The 17,866-nt window shown below is 40.3% G+C and overlaps 1 protein-coding gene across 2 annotated transcripts in view; it reads right to left on the bottom strand.

Moving 5' to 3' along the window:
• PEX7 (peroxisomal biogenesis factor 7) overlaps positions 1-16,133 on the bottom strand; it is a 1,759,991-nt gene extending 1,743,858 nt beyond the window's left edge. Inside the window, exon 1 of one of the 2 annotated variants that reach the window (XM_044076447.1) lies at positions 15,726-16,133. In XM_044076447.1, the coding sequence (XP_043932382.1) occupies positions 15,726-15,840 (115 nt within the window). In that variant the 5' untranslated portion in view covers positions 15,841-16,133. The remainder of the gene's footprint in view (positions 1-15,725) is intronic. The other variant, XM_044076438.1, reaches the window with a different exon arrangement.
• Between the last annotated feature and the right edge of the window lie 1,733 nt (positions 16,134-17,866).

Here is a 17,866-nt window from a genome sequence, read left to right as displayed (position 1 = left end):
ATCCAAGTAAGGTAATGGACAACACAGGAACTACACCACAGCCCAGAATACAGCAATGCCTGTAAACTGGTCTAAACTAGTCGAGGAAGGCGGGAAGACAAAGATTATTTTTTTGTTTTTTTGGTAGAAACACACAGAAAATGCAGAAACAGTGATAAATTAGTTACACAGGCTAGCACACTTTAGTGGGCAGCCTCCACAGTTAAATTAAACAAACAAGCAAACTTTCGATCAAATTCGACTAAAATGTAACTTTAAGTGCAGATTTTAAAATAATGCAACAATCAGTTAAATAACAGTTCAGGCTAGTTCAAGGTAAGCTACAGAAGCTATTTCAAGTGAAAAAAAGCAAAGATACTTAAATCCAGAAGGTAGTCGCTTTTCTGAGTTCCCTGCTGCTAGGACCATTCTGTAAACCCACGTGGAGCTTGTCTGAGCACTATTATATACACACATATATATACACATATATACACACACATATACATATATATATATATATATATATATATATATATATATATATATATGCAGAGAGACAGGGACATAATGTCCTTATCACCAAACATTTGTTTTTATTATATTTATTTAATTTTGTTTTTGTTTTCTGTGTTTGTCCAAATGAGTTTTGTAGATCAATGTGTGGACAGCTTTAAGAAGCTTTCCATGGGCTTGCACAAGTGTTTAAATACTGAGCACGTGCGAGCCTGACAGCCATTTTGTAGTAAGCTGTTAATCAGCTCATTTATATTTTGTAATGCTAATGTCCATCCTGATGCGTTTCTATGTAATAAAGCATATAAACAAACTACACCACCTGTTTGTCATCTCTACTAGAGAGTGATGAGTGACATGGTGTCAGAAGTGGCATGTCTAAAAAGGACATGGTGTCAGAATGGAATCCAGATTCCTCAGCTTTCAAGACGGAGAGGCACTCGGTTAAGACTGGAGGAATATATAGTAGTGAATCATTCCTACTGCAAGTATAACTCGCAAAACCGGTCACAAACAAATTTCAAGTATTAAAACTTGCTCAAACTATTTTTTATTCACAAAATATGAAACGAGGCATTCAGAACACTATAAACGAATTTCTAAGTAACAGAAATATCCAATACTAAGGTACATTAATAGAAATATTCAAAATAACTAAGGAAAATGTTTGAAATAAAGTCTGAATCACATAAAATTAATAAAATAAGGGAAACAACTGCATTTTTTCACTAAGCACCACTTTTTCACATTAATCAAAGCTATTATAATTGTCTAAAGTGTATGAAGTATTCACACGGCTTTGCAGTGTTACAGTACAGTTATTTCACAAAATACAGCCATTTCAAAGCATACAAAGTAAAGCATTTCAAATAGTTTGTCCATTTGAATGTTACTGCAGACACATACAACAGCGTGTTCGTCTATCATTACAAAGGCCATATTTTTTAATATGTTTGGGCATAATTTGCTGGCATGGCTGAAGGATTTTGTAGACCAGCTCCACTTCTGTTTGACATTAATATTGCAGAGTGAGGATTTTTTCTTCCACACGTCTTGATGAGCTTAGAAATCATACAGCCTCAGATCCTGTTTTACAGAAGCTCAACCCCTTTACCAATCAAGGATGGCCATCAAAACAATCTAGTTTACCTCAAGAAGTACAAACATATTTTCCTTACAGAGATGAGATTTTGTCTGACAGTGGCATCATTATGAAATGTCCAAAAGTCATTGTTCCAAAGTCCTTGTAACAAGAGTATATTACTGTCTTGCATTGTGGCCACCCAGGAACTGATTCTACTAAAAGGTGGGAGACAGGACTAGTGTTTTGACCTGCTATACCACAAGATATTGAGAGAGCACTTTCATCTTGTTCTGTATGCAGTACTACAAAGCCACATCAACAGAAGGAACCACTTCAGCTAAAACAGATTCCTGAGCTTCCTTGGTCGACAGTAGCCACTGACATTTTCGAATGGAATGGTCAACATTACTTGATGTTAGTAGACTTTTATTCCAACTGGTTTGAGAATGATCTACTTCCTAATGTAGCATCCAGTACAGTCATTACCAAGATGAAGTGTCATTTTGCAGTCCATGGTAGTTTGTACAAAGTTATTTCTGACAATGTTACACAGTTAACTAGCCAGCAATTCAAAGGATTTGCCAAAGAGTGGGACTTTATTCATGTTACGAGTAGTCCTGAATATCCACAGTCAAATGGTTTGGCAGAATGTGCAGTTCAAAGTGCAAAACAGTTACTTCAGAAGTCAAAACCAAACACTAGTGATATTTCCTGAATCTCAGAAACATTCCCCATGATAAACATCTTGGTTCACCTTCCCAGAGACTTCTGTTGAGATTAACCAGAACCACATTACCAGCCAGCAGTAGTTTATTAGTTCCAAATGCTAAGAATAACAGATCAGTGAAAGTACATCTGTTAAAGAAACACCTATCCCAGAAGTCTTATTAAGACAAATCCGGTAAACTGCTCAATCCATTACGTGAATGAGAATGCAAACATGCAAAGGTTATGATTGGATTGGAGTTGTAAAGAGTATTTGCCCTGAGCCGAGATCATACATTGTGGAATCAGAAGGAGTAGAGTTTAGGCGGAATCTGAAACACTTGATGCAGGTGTCCAAGCCTGTACCACAGCAGCTAGCCTGTGAGAAAGGTTCTTTATCTCAGAGTGAGCTATCCAGCGTTCCAGTTCCAGAGGACATTCCCGTAAATATCCTTTTTCCTGAGATGAACCCTGAAGTTCCTGACATGAGTTGTTCACTGAAGACTGTCGCTGTTGCTAAACTCAGTTCTGATTACTACAGTACTAGATCAGCTTGCATTTCCAGACCACGTTACAGATACACGGCAACTTGGACATGAACATTGCGTTTGTTTCTAATTTCTATATTATTGTTTGTCTTATTCCACTGTCATTTCATTGAGGGAAATCTATTTAAGAGGGAGGATGTAGATCAATATGTGTGAACAGTTTTAAGAAGCTTTCTAGGGGTGTGCACAAGTGTATAAATACTGAGCATGTGCGAGCTTGACTGCCATTTTGCAGTAAGCTGTTGAGATGTAAGCATGTAAGCCTGTGTAGTCTATCTGTTCAAAGTCAAACTCAAAAGTCAAAGTAAACTTTATTGTCATTCAGAAATCACGCAAGTGCAAAAGCTGAACGAAATTCCGTATCTCCAGGTGAATGAGTTTAAGCACTTGGGATCAACAGTTCAGAGTAATGGTGAGTGTGGAAGAGAGGTGAAGAAGAGAGTAGAGGCAGGATGGAGTAGGTGGAGAAGAGTGTCAGGAGTGATTTGTGACAGACGAGTACCAGTAAGAGTGAAAAGGAAGGTCTACAAGAGGGTAGTGAGACCAGCTATGTTATATGAGTTGGAGACAGTGGCATTGACAAAAAGGCAAGAGTCAGAGCTTGATGTGGCAGAATGGAAGATGTTAAGATTTGCACTGAGTGTGACGAGGATGGACAGGATTAGGAATAAGTATATGAGAGGGTCAGCCCAGGTTGGAAGGTTTGGAAACAAAGCCAGAGAGGCAAGATTACGTTGGTTTGGACATGTGCTGAGGAGGGATGCAGAGTATATTGGGAAAAAGATGCTAAGGATGAAGCTGCCAGGTAACGGGAAAAGAGGAAGGTCTAAGATAGGGTTTATGGATGCGGTGAGAGAGGACATGCAGGTGGTTGGTGTGATAGAGCAAGATGCAGAGGACAGGAAGAAATGGAAACAGTTGATCTGCTGTGGCGACCCCTAAGGGAGCAGCCGAAAGAAGAAGAAGAAGACTCAATGTGCAGACAACATATAGACTATTTTCACAGACATTTACACATGTAACACTTGGCTATTACATCACAGACATGCAGGTAGACAGACTAATATTGCACATAATTAGAAACACATTTTAACACTTTTTGAACTGAACACTTACTTGCATGAGACTTTAGTATTACACAGGTACTTGGTTAAGACATTGCATTAATCCTTGCACAGAAAGACACGTTGAGTATTGCACTGTGAACATTAGGGCATTGCACTATGGACCTTAGAGTTTTGCACTATGGTTAATTTATGGATTTGTATGTATTGCACTGAAAGAAGAGATATTTTACTGCATTGCTACTGCCCTAGATGGCCTATTAGTTACAGTCAAGGTGAATGTTGCACTAAGTATTAGGTGAGACTGGTAACCAGGTACTTGCACAAATTGAGACAGTTTCTACTGACCCAGATGGACATCATGGAGTGTAGTGGTTATTAGAGTTCAGCAGCCTGATGACATTATGGAAGAAGCTGTTCCCGAATCTCGTAGTTCTGCAACGTATGCTTCGGAACTGCTTTCCAGATGATAGATGCAATAATAGTGTGTAAGCAGGGTGAGTGCAGTCTTTAATTATTCCTCTGGACCTGCTGAGACATCTGGATAAGTACAAGTCGTGGATAGGTGGTAAGGTGGTCTTAATGATCCTCTCGGCTGTCTTCACCACTCTCTGGAAGAATTTGTTAATTAGTTTGTTTATATTTTGTAATGCTGCTACCCATCCTGATGTGTTTCTATTTAATAAAGCATATGAACAAACTACTTTGCCTATTCGCCATCTATACTACAGAGGAACGAGCGACAGGTTTAGTCAAAAAACCTTTTCAGTGGAGGCCCAGGAAGAAAAACTCCAACATACTACAAACATTTGTAAACAGGCATTCAATGATATATATCATAAGCATTCACCAAGTAATATACATTACATTCATAAAGTTCAACAGCCAAGTAAAACAAAAATAATTGCTTAGTCTCATATTTAACCTCATAGCAAGATGAATAAAAATGCTAATGATAGTATATGTGTAGCTTTAGCTTTTACGTACATAATGTAAATTGCTTGCAAAACACAAAATGTATGATTCACTGTGTTTATTATGGCTTACAAAGTATACTTTAAAACTTGGAATCTAATAAATGATACGACACAAAGGTGAGGTTGTGTTGATCACTTCCTGTTTATACTTCTTTAATAACACGTACACTTCTAAAGACAGGAACATTTATTTATACTGTGAATTTATAAATGAATGTTGTCAAAAGGATCACTGGAAGTTACAGTACAACTCTATAGAGCTCACATGGAGGTAAAAAGATGGTACTGCCCAATGTGACCTAGAGGACTTATTTGTGTAGCATCCTCTGAAATTTGATGGCTAGAAAAATAACAGAACCTCTTTTAGAGAGAAGCAATGTTCCATCTTCCCCACCGGCCACAGAGCCTGAAATGAACAGGACCCAAAAATTGCTGCATAACCAACATACAAGGTGTCCATGGTCAAAAATGCAGGAAGGACAGTTTATGTTATTCGCCTGCTTAAATTCACCTCACTTGCCAACATCCCTGAGAACCTCTTAAACATTTTGCCCTGAAGATACAACTCTTGAGCTTAAAAGATCCTGAAGTAAAGTTAGCCCCTCTGCAAAAACATAAAAAAGGTTTACTGTCACAGCATATTTAACATTCGCGGTGTTGGCCAACTGAAGCATTTCATTTCAATGAATTTCAGTTTGATGCTTAGGTCGTTCTCTGAATAGGGACTTCAAAAATTAGGGTCTGAGGATTAGTTATTCAATAAAATACAAGTTCAATGAAGGGATATAGACCCGTGGTGAGCACCATGAACTGAAGTGCTGACTTCCCAACTGAAACATGAGACACTTCCTTTATGCTGTGGATACGGGTACATTCCAGTAGCTATTCTTTTAAATTGAAAGGAATCTTCTATGCTCCACAAAGCAGCAGAGGGAGGAGGGACTGTAAAATGACTATCCTGTATTTTTCACCTTGACTCTCTTCCTAAACACAGATTTCAGCAGAGACCCTGTAAAGACAGCCAAAGCTCTGAACCATTCCAGAACCCATACACACTTCAGAAACAAATTCTATCCTGTGACCTCTATGCAGTGCACTCTGTAACCATAAGGTACTTATTACTAACACCTTCCTCAATGGAAACAAAACAAGTTGAGGAAGAACTGGAAAGAAGGGTCAGACAGGAAGGGGACAGGACAAAGTAATGGACAACCCTCAAATTCTGCAGGAGTGGAGACTGCCTATGAAGTCACTTAGTAAATTCCTTGCAAGAGCTGTTGGTTCTAATCACCAATAATCCCTGACCTGAAACCTCTGCCCTGTCAACTGACAGTCTATCCCTTCCAAAAGATCAGCCTCTTAAGGACCAACCCAAAGAGGAAAAAAAAAAGAATTTCTGAACCTCACTTTTTTTTTTTTGCTGTCTCGCCTAGAAATAATAACATTTTTTGGCATATATCCCCCCAAGGTTGATGGCCTCAGCTCAATCTTTTTTTTTTTTCTTTTGCCTTTCTCCGGGGTATTCTCTGCTTCACCAGACAGAACTCCTTCTTAAAGAGGAAGGATTCTGATCTTTGTTAACCTATTTTCAGTACACGGTAAAGTCAGTCAGTAAAATATCACCCTACAGACTGCAGAATAAAAAAAAAAATAAATGAAACAGACAGCATGACATGGCTATTCATAGACATAGGGCCGCATTTCTGAAGTTAAACTTAAAACATCAAAACTATTCTGTTTCTCACCTTCTTCAGACAACCTTTGTCTGAAGGATGAACTCCCACTAGCACAATGTCATATATAACAGTAGGTTCAAAGTTTGAAACTCAAAGAACCCAGAAAATGTAGTTTCTTTCATTGAGTACCAGTCACTTTCAAACCTTTGTCAGAGAAAAAACGAAACATCAAATATACAATTCCCACCACAATTGGAAGTATCTAGAAATACTTGCTCAAGATCAGAAATGAAGTTTAAACCAGCCAGGAACTTACAGATACATTTGTCTAGATCACTGAACTCTTTAAGGTTCTACAAAAGCAATGAAAATGTTCCCTCTCTCACAAAGCCTCAAAATTCAAACTCTTGGGTGGAAGGAACTGAAAGAGACCCACTAGGAAAATACTGAGTTAATTATAAGTATGACTGACTTATTAGACAATCATTCACATTCTTACATGACATTTGAACACGTTCGCTCATTAGCTTTATAAGGACTGCAACATTTTAATCTACAGCAGTATCCCAATCCTCCAACTTAAAAACATTTCACAACTGTAAAGCAATTTTCCTCCACTACCATAAGAAATAGGTAAGGGAGATCACACAGCACCATTTTCTGTACTGTTTACTGAGATGTGTCAATACCTCAGCATTAATTTTAGCCATCACTGCAGCAGTCTCTTACTAATCCTTAAAATATAAGAGTAGTAGCGGTGTTACTGCCAGCAGCTCAATCAATAAAATGGTGCATTTAGGAAGGGATACATCAGCCTGCAACTTCAGAAAATATCCTATTTACTACTGCGGTGGTGGTGCTGCGGTAGCATTGTTGCCTCATAGCAAGACGTTGTCCCGTTCGATTATCAGCTAGAGCGTCTTGTGTGGAGGCATACGTGAATGGGGCGTGCCTTCGATGAAGGTTGTGAGTCAGGGCTGGTAACCCGGTACGTAAAAATCCACTACCAATCATTAGCGGACCGGAGTTCCGTTGTGGTGACCCCTAACCGAGAAAAGCCGAAAGACACAAACAAACTTCTGAAATACTAAAAATTTAACTTTTTTTGCTCCTGGGCTGCATAATTAGTTCAGAATATTATAACTAGAGCAGCAACCACTCACTAGCTCCTTTTGGAAGATAAGATCAGACTGATTAGACTGGCCTATACAAAAACCCTAGTAATGATGCTCCTTCCAACAGATCTTTGACTTAACTGAAGACTATGAACAAAAGTATACAAGCACAGAACAGTCCTGCGACCCACACAAAAATGGAAACCTGTTAGACTGTGCTATGCCTCCAGGCCTGTCTTAGAGATCAGCCCATGGAATGGCAACCTATGAACTTTATCCTTCAAGTGCCTGCAACAAATAACACAGAATATGAGAGAAATTACTGAAAAAAGGATGTCATAACTCTACAAGCACTCTTCATAACCTTACATTAATGCAACTCTAAATTAAACAACAAACACAGAAAGGCTCATCCAGACTCTGCTACACTTTGCTGTGAAGGAAAGGTTAGTTTGCTGTATTTTTTGTATTACTGTATTGCCTTTCTATATTTTGAATACTGTAGTTTGTTTTCTTTACTTTGTGTTTTGCTTGCATTCTGTTTTAACAGCATATTAAAACTTCAAAAGAGACCACAGCTCTCTCTGTTCTGAGTCAGGCAGAATTTTTCCCGCCCTCCCACCCATTTAAGTTGTCTTGTTAAATACCACTGTCTTTCTAGTTGCCCACCTCTTATGTTAATCTGACCATATATCTCATTTCTCTCTACTTTCACTGGCTTATGTGAGTAATCACAAAATCATCATTTTGAAATCCCACCCCTTCAATTATTTAAATTTATTGGCCATCCTACAGTATTTCGTAGTACCAAAATACAAAAGTGACCACCCCTTTCAATCCATCTTGCTGTTTTAAAAATAACTCTCCACTAAACCTTAACTTTTTAAACAGGTAAAACTCAAGTTACCTACTTTCACATCTAACTTCTCTAGTGCACACTGCAGAGTGCATTCTTTTCAATCTTACCTTTAAGCATCCCTGTGACTAGCACTTTCTCTAATACCTGCTGGAAAGCCCTAGGAAGCCTTAAACTCATACAAACACTGGACTCTCCTTGTTAACAAGGAGAAATTAATAGTAGGCACTAAACAGCCTATAATTGCAAAGTACCTTGCTAAGGAAACAGCTCCTATACTTTACAAAGAAAAAAAAGCCCCAAACCAAGCATGTCCAAGGGTCAGCTTCCGGTGATTTCTCCTGTCCACCTGGTGAATCTGGGCATACTGGGGCAATGCAGCAATTGCCTCATGTACACAGACAACCCTCTCCTCCTACCACCTAACACTACAACCTGTGAGAGATGCACTTACATAGCCAAAATGGAAGCAAAGCTCTCTCCACCCAAGATTGTGCTAAACAGTCAAGAGGAGAAGGTTAACACCCACACTACATCTCAAGCAACACAGCCCTTCTAAACCCACACCACCAACACCCACATATAGCAACACTAAATCCACATATGCAGAGGCCCTTAACTGTAACCTGCCCAAGCAACAAAGACCTCTAAAGCTGAAACGCAAACAAACACCAATCACAACCAATGTGTCACATAGTTCACAACACCAGTGTGCCACCCAGCAACAGCCCCTAAGGCAAGACAATGTACCTAACACTTTAGTCATAGGTGACTCTATAGTCCGGCACACTGATGTCCCTCTCACCAGGTTGAATAAGGAGAAAATTACAGTCAGCTGCCTGTCGGGTGCCAGGATCCGCCACATAACGCATGCACTCAAGTCACTCCACAACAAGTACAAATATGACTCTGTCATTGTCCATGTTGGAGTGAATGACTTGAGACGTACCTCCCTGGACTACAAGAAAAGAGACATGGAAGAGCTCTCGGATCATGTGGCCCAGGCAGGTATGACCCTAGCACTGAGTAGCATCCTGCCTTCGCCCAGAATGATACCACAATATAAGGATAAAATGATTGACTTCAACAATTGGCTAAGCTTATGATGTCATTCAAAGGGGATCCAGTATCTGTCTGCCTGGGATGACATGATTGACAGACCACGATGCTTTGCCAGAGATGGTCTGCACCTGTCGCCACTGGGATTCAGGTTACTGTCTAAGGCTCTTGCCACCCCTATAGTGCCTTTTTTAGGCAAACTTCAAAGGACAAAACCATCACCGTAACAGGTACAAGCATGCAAAATCTGAAGGTAATGCTACTCAATGCTAGAAGTCTAAACCTCAAAATGCACTCTCTCGAGGCACTCCTAAAAATGGAGAACATCGATATCTGTGCAGTAACTGAGACCTGGTTCAAGGCTCCAGAGAGCACCCCTGCAATACCAGGTTACAACTCTTACCACACTTTTCGGCCACCAAACCAGGACTGAAACACTAAAGGTGGAGGAGTGTCAATATTCACCAAGGATATTCACACCACCAGGCTAGTTGGCCAACACAATGTGTCTGAAATTCTCCAAGTGCAACTAACACTAGGTAAGACTGCAATCCAAATTGTAGCTTGCTACAGATCCCCCACCATACCCCAAGATTCTCACTACACCTTTCTAAACATACTGGAAAATATTAAGATATTGATTTTAACTACCCTGCCATTAACTGGGAAAACTACTCATGTCCCAACACCTTTGCGCAACGGTTCTTGGAATTCATAAATTCCAATGCCCTGGATCAACTAATCCATAGTCCCACCAGGGGCTCCAATATCCTAGACCTGGTCATTACCAACATGGGAAATCAATGCTCCATACCTATGGTCACCCCCTCGTTAGTCAGGTCTGACCATAAGCTAATCACCCTTAACATCCACATCCCACCCCACCCCCAGTAAAGAAACCACCATAAAAACTTCTCCAAAGCCAACTTCATGCTACTCAAGTCAGAAGTGACAAACTTCATAACACCCATGCAGGCGGAACTGAAAGTTCAACTGCTGAATCCTACACTAAGGCACTGTACGAGCACATCCACTCATGCATGAATCGAGCCATCCCAAATAGAACCAAAATGCTCTCATCCAAATAAAGGAAGCCAATCTGGTGGTCCCCTGCCATAAACAAACTTTACAACAAAAGGAAGAAACTTTTGCAGAAAAGAGGAAAATCCCAGGATGCAAAAAACTCCCTTACTAGCCTCAGTAAGAAACTGAGATGCCTCATAAAATCCTCCAAAGCTAGTTACGAAAATAAAATTGCCAAAGATTCCAAAGACAACCACAAAACATTCTATAACTATGTCAAGAATCTAAATGGCAATGCTCAGATCTGCTCTGAGCTAAAACAGAATGGCATTAAATATACTGATCCAAAGGATATTGCCAATATCCTGGCAGATCGATTCAGTGCCAACCTCACCCCCCTCTCACCCCCTAAATGGCCCATCTCAATACCGGAAGATTGCCAAATTCCAGTAATAATGGCCACACAGGTACAAAACGCACTCTCTAAAGCCAAGAATACAGCATCCATGGGACCAGATGACATCCCGGGCTGTGTACTACATGAACTACAATATGAACTGGTACCTCACCTAAGTGTCATGTTTAATCATAGCCTCACCTCAGGTTTCGTGCCCACTGAGTGGCGCATACCTACAGTTATCCCAATCCACAAGGGGGGATCCACCTTAGATCCCGGAAACTACCGTCCCATCAGTCTGACAAGCCTTATCTGCAAGGCCATGAGCGTATTATCATGGAACTTATAAACAAAGACACTGGCAACCTTCAAACACTGGACTCCACCCAGTTTGAGTTTGTGAAGGGCCGATCTTGTCTCCTGAACCTGATTGACTTCTTTGAATCAGTCTCCAGAGCCATGGACAAGGGTAAGGTGGTCCACACAGCCTATCTAGACCTTGCCAAGGCCTTTGACACCATCCCCCACTCTGGAATCATAGATAAACTTACTAAGTTGGGCATTAATCCCTATGTCACCCAATGGGTTGCTAAATGGCTTACTGATAGAACCCACACTGTAAAAGTAGCCGACTCCAAATCCAGCTCCAGACAAGTGACAAGTGGAGTACCTCAGGGTTCAGTCCTGGGGCGCTCTTGTTTGGCATCTACTTCTCTGAAGTACAGGTCAACACTAAGGGACTCTGGCTAACAAAGTTTGCAGATGACTGCAAACTGGGAGCCATTATTGAATCCCCAAATGATGTGGATACTCTTCAAAAGGGCCTTACAGAAACAGATGCTTGGTGCCAGAGCCATGGGCTCAAGCTCAATGCCAAGAAATGTATTGTTATCCCCTTTGGGAAAAACATGTATCCATGAATTACCATATAGGTGGCAGTACACTAAACACAGAAAGTGTGATAAGAGACTTAGGGACACAGGTGGACAGTGGTCTCACCTTCGATAACCACATCGCCACAACAGTCAGGAAATCCTTCTATGTGGCACACCTCATCACGAAGGGCTTTTCATCCAGAAAAAAGGAGGTCATTGTCCCACTGTACTCATCCCTCATTAGACCCATTATAGAATACAACGCCCCATTTGGTATGTACCTCTCAAGACATCTGCAACAACTGGAAAGGCCTCAGAAATACCTCACTAAAAGAATCACAGGCCTAAAGCAGATGCCCTACGCTGACCGCCTTAAAAAACTCCAGCTATACTGTCGCATATCGTCTACTCAGAGGCGATCTCTGCTTAACATACAAGGCCATGTCAAACCCAGAGCTGTTGGACATGCTACACTTAAAGAAATCCCAATCCCTCAGAGCTACACGCTCCAGGGATCTAAACCTTGTCATCACAATAAACAAAACATGCTGGAGGGATAGGTTCCTGACCCAGAGACTCCCCAGACTCTGGAATAGATTGCCCATACATGTCAAGCAGAGTGCCTCTTTGGACCTCTTCAAGAGGAACATTGATGATTGGATGGGAGAAAGGAAATTCACCCCAGGGATCACGTCAGTCGCCCTGCTAGACAGGGGTCCAGGAAAGTAAATAATGTGGGAAGAAATAGCCAGGGAATTGTTATGTCTAGGCTTGTATAGGCCCTAGGGCTGATAGCCTAGTACCAACCTATGAACCTATGAACCTATAAACCTATGAAAAAAGGATAAAAAACAAAAATATGTTTATTCAGCCACTGCAGAAAGAATTGACCACAAGCCTTTCTAAGCCAGGCAAGTCCTCTCTCTTTAGATACTTGTAAAATCTGAGAGCCAGTCAGTCCTAACAAGGTGTGTGATCTAGAGACTTGGGCTATATCTGTAACCCACCCAAAACAAACTAAACAAAGGGACTCTACTCACTGCAAAGAAGTCTTGGCCCAGGGTGAGGCAGCTACCCATAATTGATGGGCTAGAGAGACAAACAGTTCTCTGACCTTCTGCAATAAACCAAAACATCCTATATAACCTTGCAATATTCTCTGGAGTGAACAAAACTGCATGATCTTACCACTACCACAACATCAACATTATTGTTCAATTATTTTCCCAGTACCCCCAATGAACAGGTTGCTTGACATCAGGATCCTTCTTTCACAGGGTTCAACTTTCCATATTTTTAAACACCAAGCCCAAGACTCCACCTCCTTTCTTCGCTGATAACTCTTTTCAGCAGATCAAGCCCAACAGTAATTTTTCTTACTATCTATGAAAGATTGGCTTGCATTTACCTGTCACCTGCAAAAAAGCTACCAACTACACAAGATTCACGTACTATGAGTTACAAATATCTCTGACAGAGATGAAGCAATAATGACCTCAGTGGAACCTGAATAGCAATGTGCCTTTACTCATTCACTTTCCAAGTAATCTGATTCAGGGCTCTTGAGGGTAGAGCTTATTCCAGCACTCGGGGAGTACTAGGCCTAGAAACTAGTCTTGGACAAATCACCACAAGATAGATACACAGATATAAATACAGAAATACAAACATATACTTACAAGCACTCTGGAGGACTTGCAGATAACCATTTCATCCTCACTCCCAACTCAGACAGCTTCCAACCACCTACAATTTATTTTATTTATTTTACATTTGTTGACTGGGATAGTCTGACAGGATTCATGTCCATTTTCAGCAGAGGCCCGGGGAGAAAAGCTCCAAGGTGAGGCTCCAAAAGCCATTTAGGCCTCACTTTATTTTTTCTGCACACTGCCCATTCATGTTTTCTGCATATTGAAGCTGAAGGCCTTTCCAACGTTCATGCAGGCTACAGCTTTTTACTTCATTTGTATATCTATGAAATAACACAGTAGTAACAACAACAAAACTGAGATGTGTTAACACAACAGAAAGACCTACATGTCATAATCATAGCTAAAAAAAAAATCTGCTTTGTACAAGTGAGCAGTAGCTACGGAAACAGTATGCTTGGGTGTACTGCCAAGAGCAGGGACTCCAAAAAATGGGAATCTTTCTTTCGATACATAAGACACTTCATTTGCAACATTACATTCAGTACAAAGGGCCATACTTCACATGAGATAGCAGGCAAGCAGAAAAAAAAAGTCTAAAAAATTAAACTAAGATAGTAAAAAAAGTGTGAAATGTGGACTATAATGAACACATGAAGCTGCTCAATACATTCAATTTGAAAGAAAAAAAAACAGACAAGAAGATTTATATTGAACCCATAAGGTCCAAAGAGGAACTAAGGCCAGCCAGGCTGGTACTAAGAAAGAAGCAGGGTAGAACCAGCTAACTCTAGAGTTACTGTGTACAATGGAGGCAAAGGTAAATTACTTCAGAGAGGGAGTCTAGCAGTAAGTACAGACAGTTAAGACTGGGAGCTGTAGTTCTTGTGGTACAGTGTTTGATTCCTTCAGCTCTCATTCACCATATGTGACCTTGAGCATGTTACTTAACCACACAGTGCTTGGGGACAACTAGGAATTTAGGATAGGCTTCTTGAAGGTACTACAAGCCTAGTAACTATGAACTAGGTAGGATCCTGGAATTCTTTAGCACGCTGACTGTAAGCTGTAAATCACTGGCGTGCATGAAAGGGAGATGAATGCAAGGGCATAGTGGTGAAAAAAATAAGAAGATTACTGATTTGGAGACTAACTACAACCTGAGTTAGACAGGCTATGTGACTGCTAGCACAATTCACTTGCTTGTTATGTTCATAAACAAAATATTCAATGACTATCATCTCAAACATTCATTAAAGATACAAAGTAAATAATATGCTGTTCACATAGCAAATACTTCAGTGAAATAAAATGACATTTATAAAACAAAATATGAAAGTTATCCCATTGTTAACATATCTAATCTCAGCAAATTTGCAAACAGTTTAAAAACAATTAGTTCTTCTTCTTCAAACTATATATCATGTTAATGTCCTCAATTTGGATTTAAGGGACAATGTGTTTTTCCGACCCACTACAGTGGCATCTTCAACTAGAATCACTTTGTCTCAGGAAAACTCACTTTCACTGTATCTAAAATATAGAACTAAAGCGTCCAGCAGTGATTTATGCTTCTATCACCCACAAACTAATAAAATCATTATTCAGTCTTGTATAGGTTATTCATTTGGTCACCGGTTCAGCACACAATGTATGCCTTTTACAGGAGTGACCCAGTAGTTCAGTCAAGCACTGAGCTGCAAAAGTCACAGAATATGCCAGCAAGGACTGACGGAATCAATCCCACAAAAAGGGATGTTATCCTGACATTCTAGTTTTTCTACAGAGTAATAGTATCCTGACGTGTTGGGCCTGCGGTACACCCTCAGCCCCTAAAAATGTCTTGCTATATTAGAAATTAATTTATGATTCAGGCTGTAAAGTAGTCAACTGTAAGGTTTTCTACTCACGGATGTTTTACTTGCTCACCACCTGTTCAGCTGTTAATCTCAAAGATAAGGGTCAAAAAGAATTTAAGAATAAATGCACCAAGTACAATCTTTTAATACTAACCCTACTCACGTAGACAGCTGATACAATACAAGTGTTTCGATACGTGTTTTACAGAATAAAAGATCCATTACCAGCTGGCAGTACTTTATGATACTGCCGATTTTAAACGCTCAATCACTAAAGCACACATAAGAGTGACAGTGCACAGTTTATTGGAAAATCAGGGAGAGTTGAGAAGTAGAGTACCTGCTATGCCATAATACTGAGATGTTGCACATGCTAGTCTTGAAGGGAAATAAGGAGAAATCTCCACAGCATAGCCATGTCGTGCGGGTAACTTGAAAGACTGTGCGAATACCATGACTCATTTCAAGTTACGGTAAAAAAATGCATACATGAGTAAAAAAGCGAATTATTATGATTTGCTTGAGCTCTCGTTCACGCTCGTATTTACCATTGTCTATTTAACTGTAAAACGAACTAAAACTGCATTGTGTTGTGAAAGCGTACAGTGCTCCACAATCATCATATAGTAAGTAAATAGAAGTATCAAACTCCACCACTGTTGGTCTTGTGCTTCATTAAAATATATCCGAGTTATCAATCGGTACAGTTCGTTTTAGTTCCAAGAGAAGGGACTTCCGTACTTGCGTCATGCTGTCATCTGTGCTTTGAAAAACGAAAGCAAAAACTACCGTGCTTTTGTGGAATAATTAATAATTATCATTGCACATTGTTAAATACATAGACCATTTCAGAAAGCGGTAAGCGTGGTACTGGGGGAAGAGATGGAGCTTTCGAGGGAATTTTCTGAGAAGCTTGTGCTTACAAAAGAAGAAAAAAAATCAGCTGTATTTTAAGTCTTACGGGAAATGTGCTCCCCACAAAATTTGTGATTTTCTGGCAAATGACTGAGGATTGAATTAACCAAGCAATGACACGTATTGAGTTTCAGAGTTCATAGTTAAGAAACTGTTCGGTAACATAACACCTTTTATTCCAGCATCTTTCTGCGTTTAGAATAGTAATATTTAAAATGTGTTTCTGTTTTTGGGCCTTTGACCCCCGTTAGTTTTGGCTTTGTCCAGATTTCTTGGCCTAAAAGGTTGAGGTCTAATGTGTGTGTATAAATGCTCAGCTCTCATGTCATTTTCATCCATTCCTCAACTGTTAGGTTCAGATCCGACTGTGACGCTCTTTATAGTTTGTGGAACACTGCAAGTTTTTCAGCTCATCTCTTACCCAAAATGCGGTACTCCTTCCATACCTCAGATCTCGTCTACAGCTTTCGCGTTCGGATATTGGTTGCTGTTATCTCTCGAGTATATGTAGTGTTTAGTGAGTAGTTCAAAAATGTATCTTTTAAAACTTTCTATATATGCATTTTTTAAGTGACCGAGCCTTCTTATCCCTTTAACTTTTGCCCTCTCTATCCCTTGTTAATTTATTTAGTATATTTTCCCTCGGTGGTAATTCATAGGTACTAGGCTATTGGCCCTAGGGCCTATATAAGCCTAGCCAAAAAGGTACCCTGGCTTTCCCCACCCAAGGAAATTATCTTCCTGTGCCCCTGTCCAGCAGAGCCACAGAAGTGATCCCCGGGGTGAATTTCTGATCTCCCATCCGATCATCAAGATTTTCATTGAAGAGTGGTAATGAGGAGCTTTGTTTGGTGTAGATAGGTAGTTTGTTCCAGAGTATGAGAAGTCTCTGGGACAGGAATCTATCCCTCCAGCATGTTCTCTGGGACAGGAATCTATCCCTCCAGCATGTTCTGTTTATGGTGGTGACAAGGTTTAGGTCCCTAGAGCGTGTCGTTTGGAGGGATTGGGATTTCTGTAAGTGGAGTATGTTCAACAGCTCTGGGTTTGACATAGCTTTGTATGTTAGGCAGAGATCACCTCTGAGTAGGCGATATGTGATGGAGTAAAACTGGAGTTTTTTGAGACAGTCTGCATAGGGCATCTGTCTGAGGCCGGTAATCCTCTTTGTGAGGTATTTCTGTGGCCTTTCCAGAAGTTGTAGATGTCTTGTGAGGTACATACCAAAAGAGGTACTGTATTCTATAATGGGTCTAATGAGTGACTAGTAGAGTGGAACATTACCTCTTTTCCTGGATGAGAAATCGTTTGTGATGAGCTGTGCCATAGAAGGATTTCCTGACTACTGTGGAAATGTGATTATCAAAGGCGAGACTACTGTCCACCTGTATCCCAAGGTCTCCTATCACACTTTAGGACTGTGGCAATGTGTTTATCAAAGGCAAGACTACTGTCCACCTGTATCCCAAGGTCTCCTATCACACTTTAGGTGTTAAGTAGACTATTGCCTATGTGGTAGTTCTTGGGTACAGAGTTTTTACCAAAAGGGATGACAATGCACTTTTT

This window comes from Protopterus annectens, chromosome 1.part1, assembly GCF_019279795.1.
Source record: "Protopterus annectens isolate FY-2018-M chromosome 1.part1, PAN1.0, whole genome shotgun sequence".
Classification (NCBI taxonomy): domain Eukaryota; kingdom Metazoa; phylum Chordata; order Ceratodontiformes; family Protopteridae; genus Protopterus; species Protopterus annectens.
The sequence above is the reverse complement of the archived record's forward strand: the minus strand, read 5'-3'. Positions and strand labels throughout refer to the sequence as shown.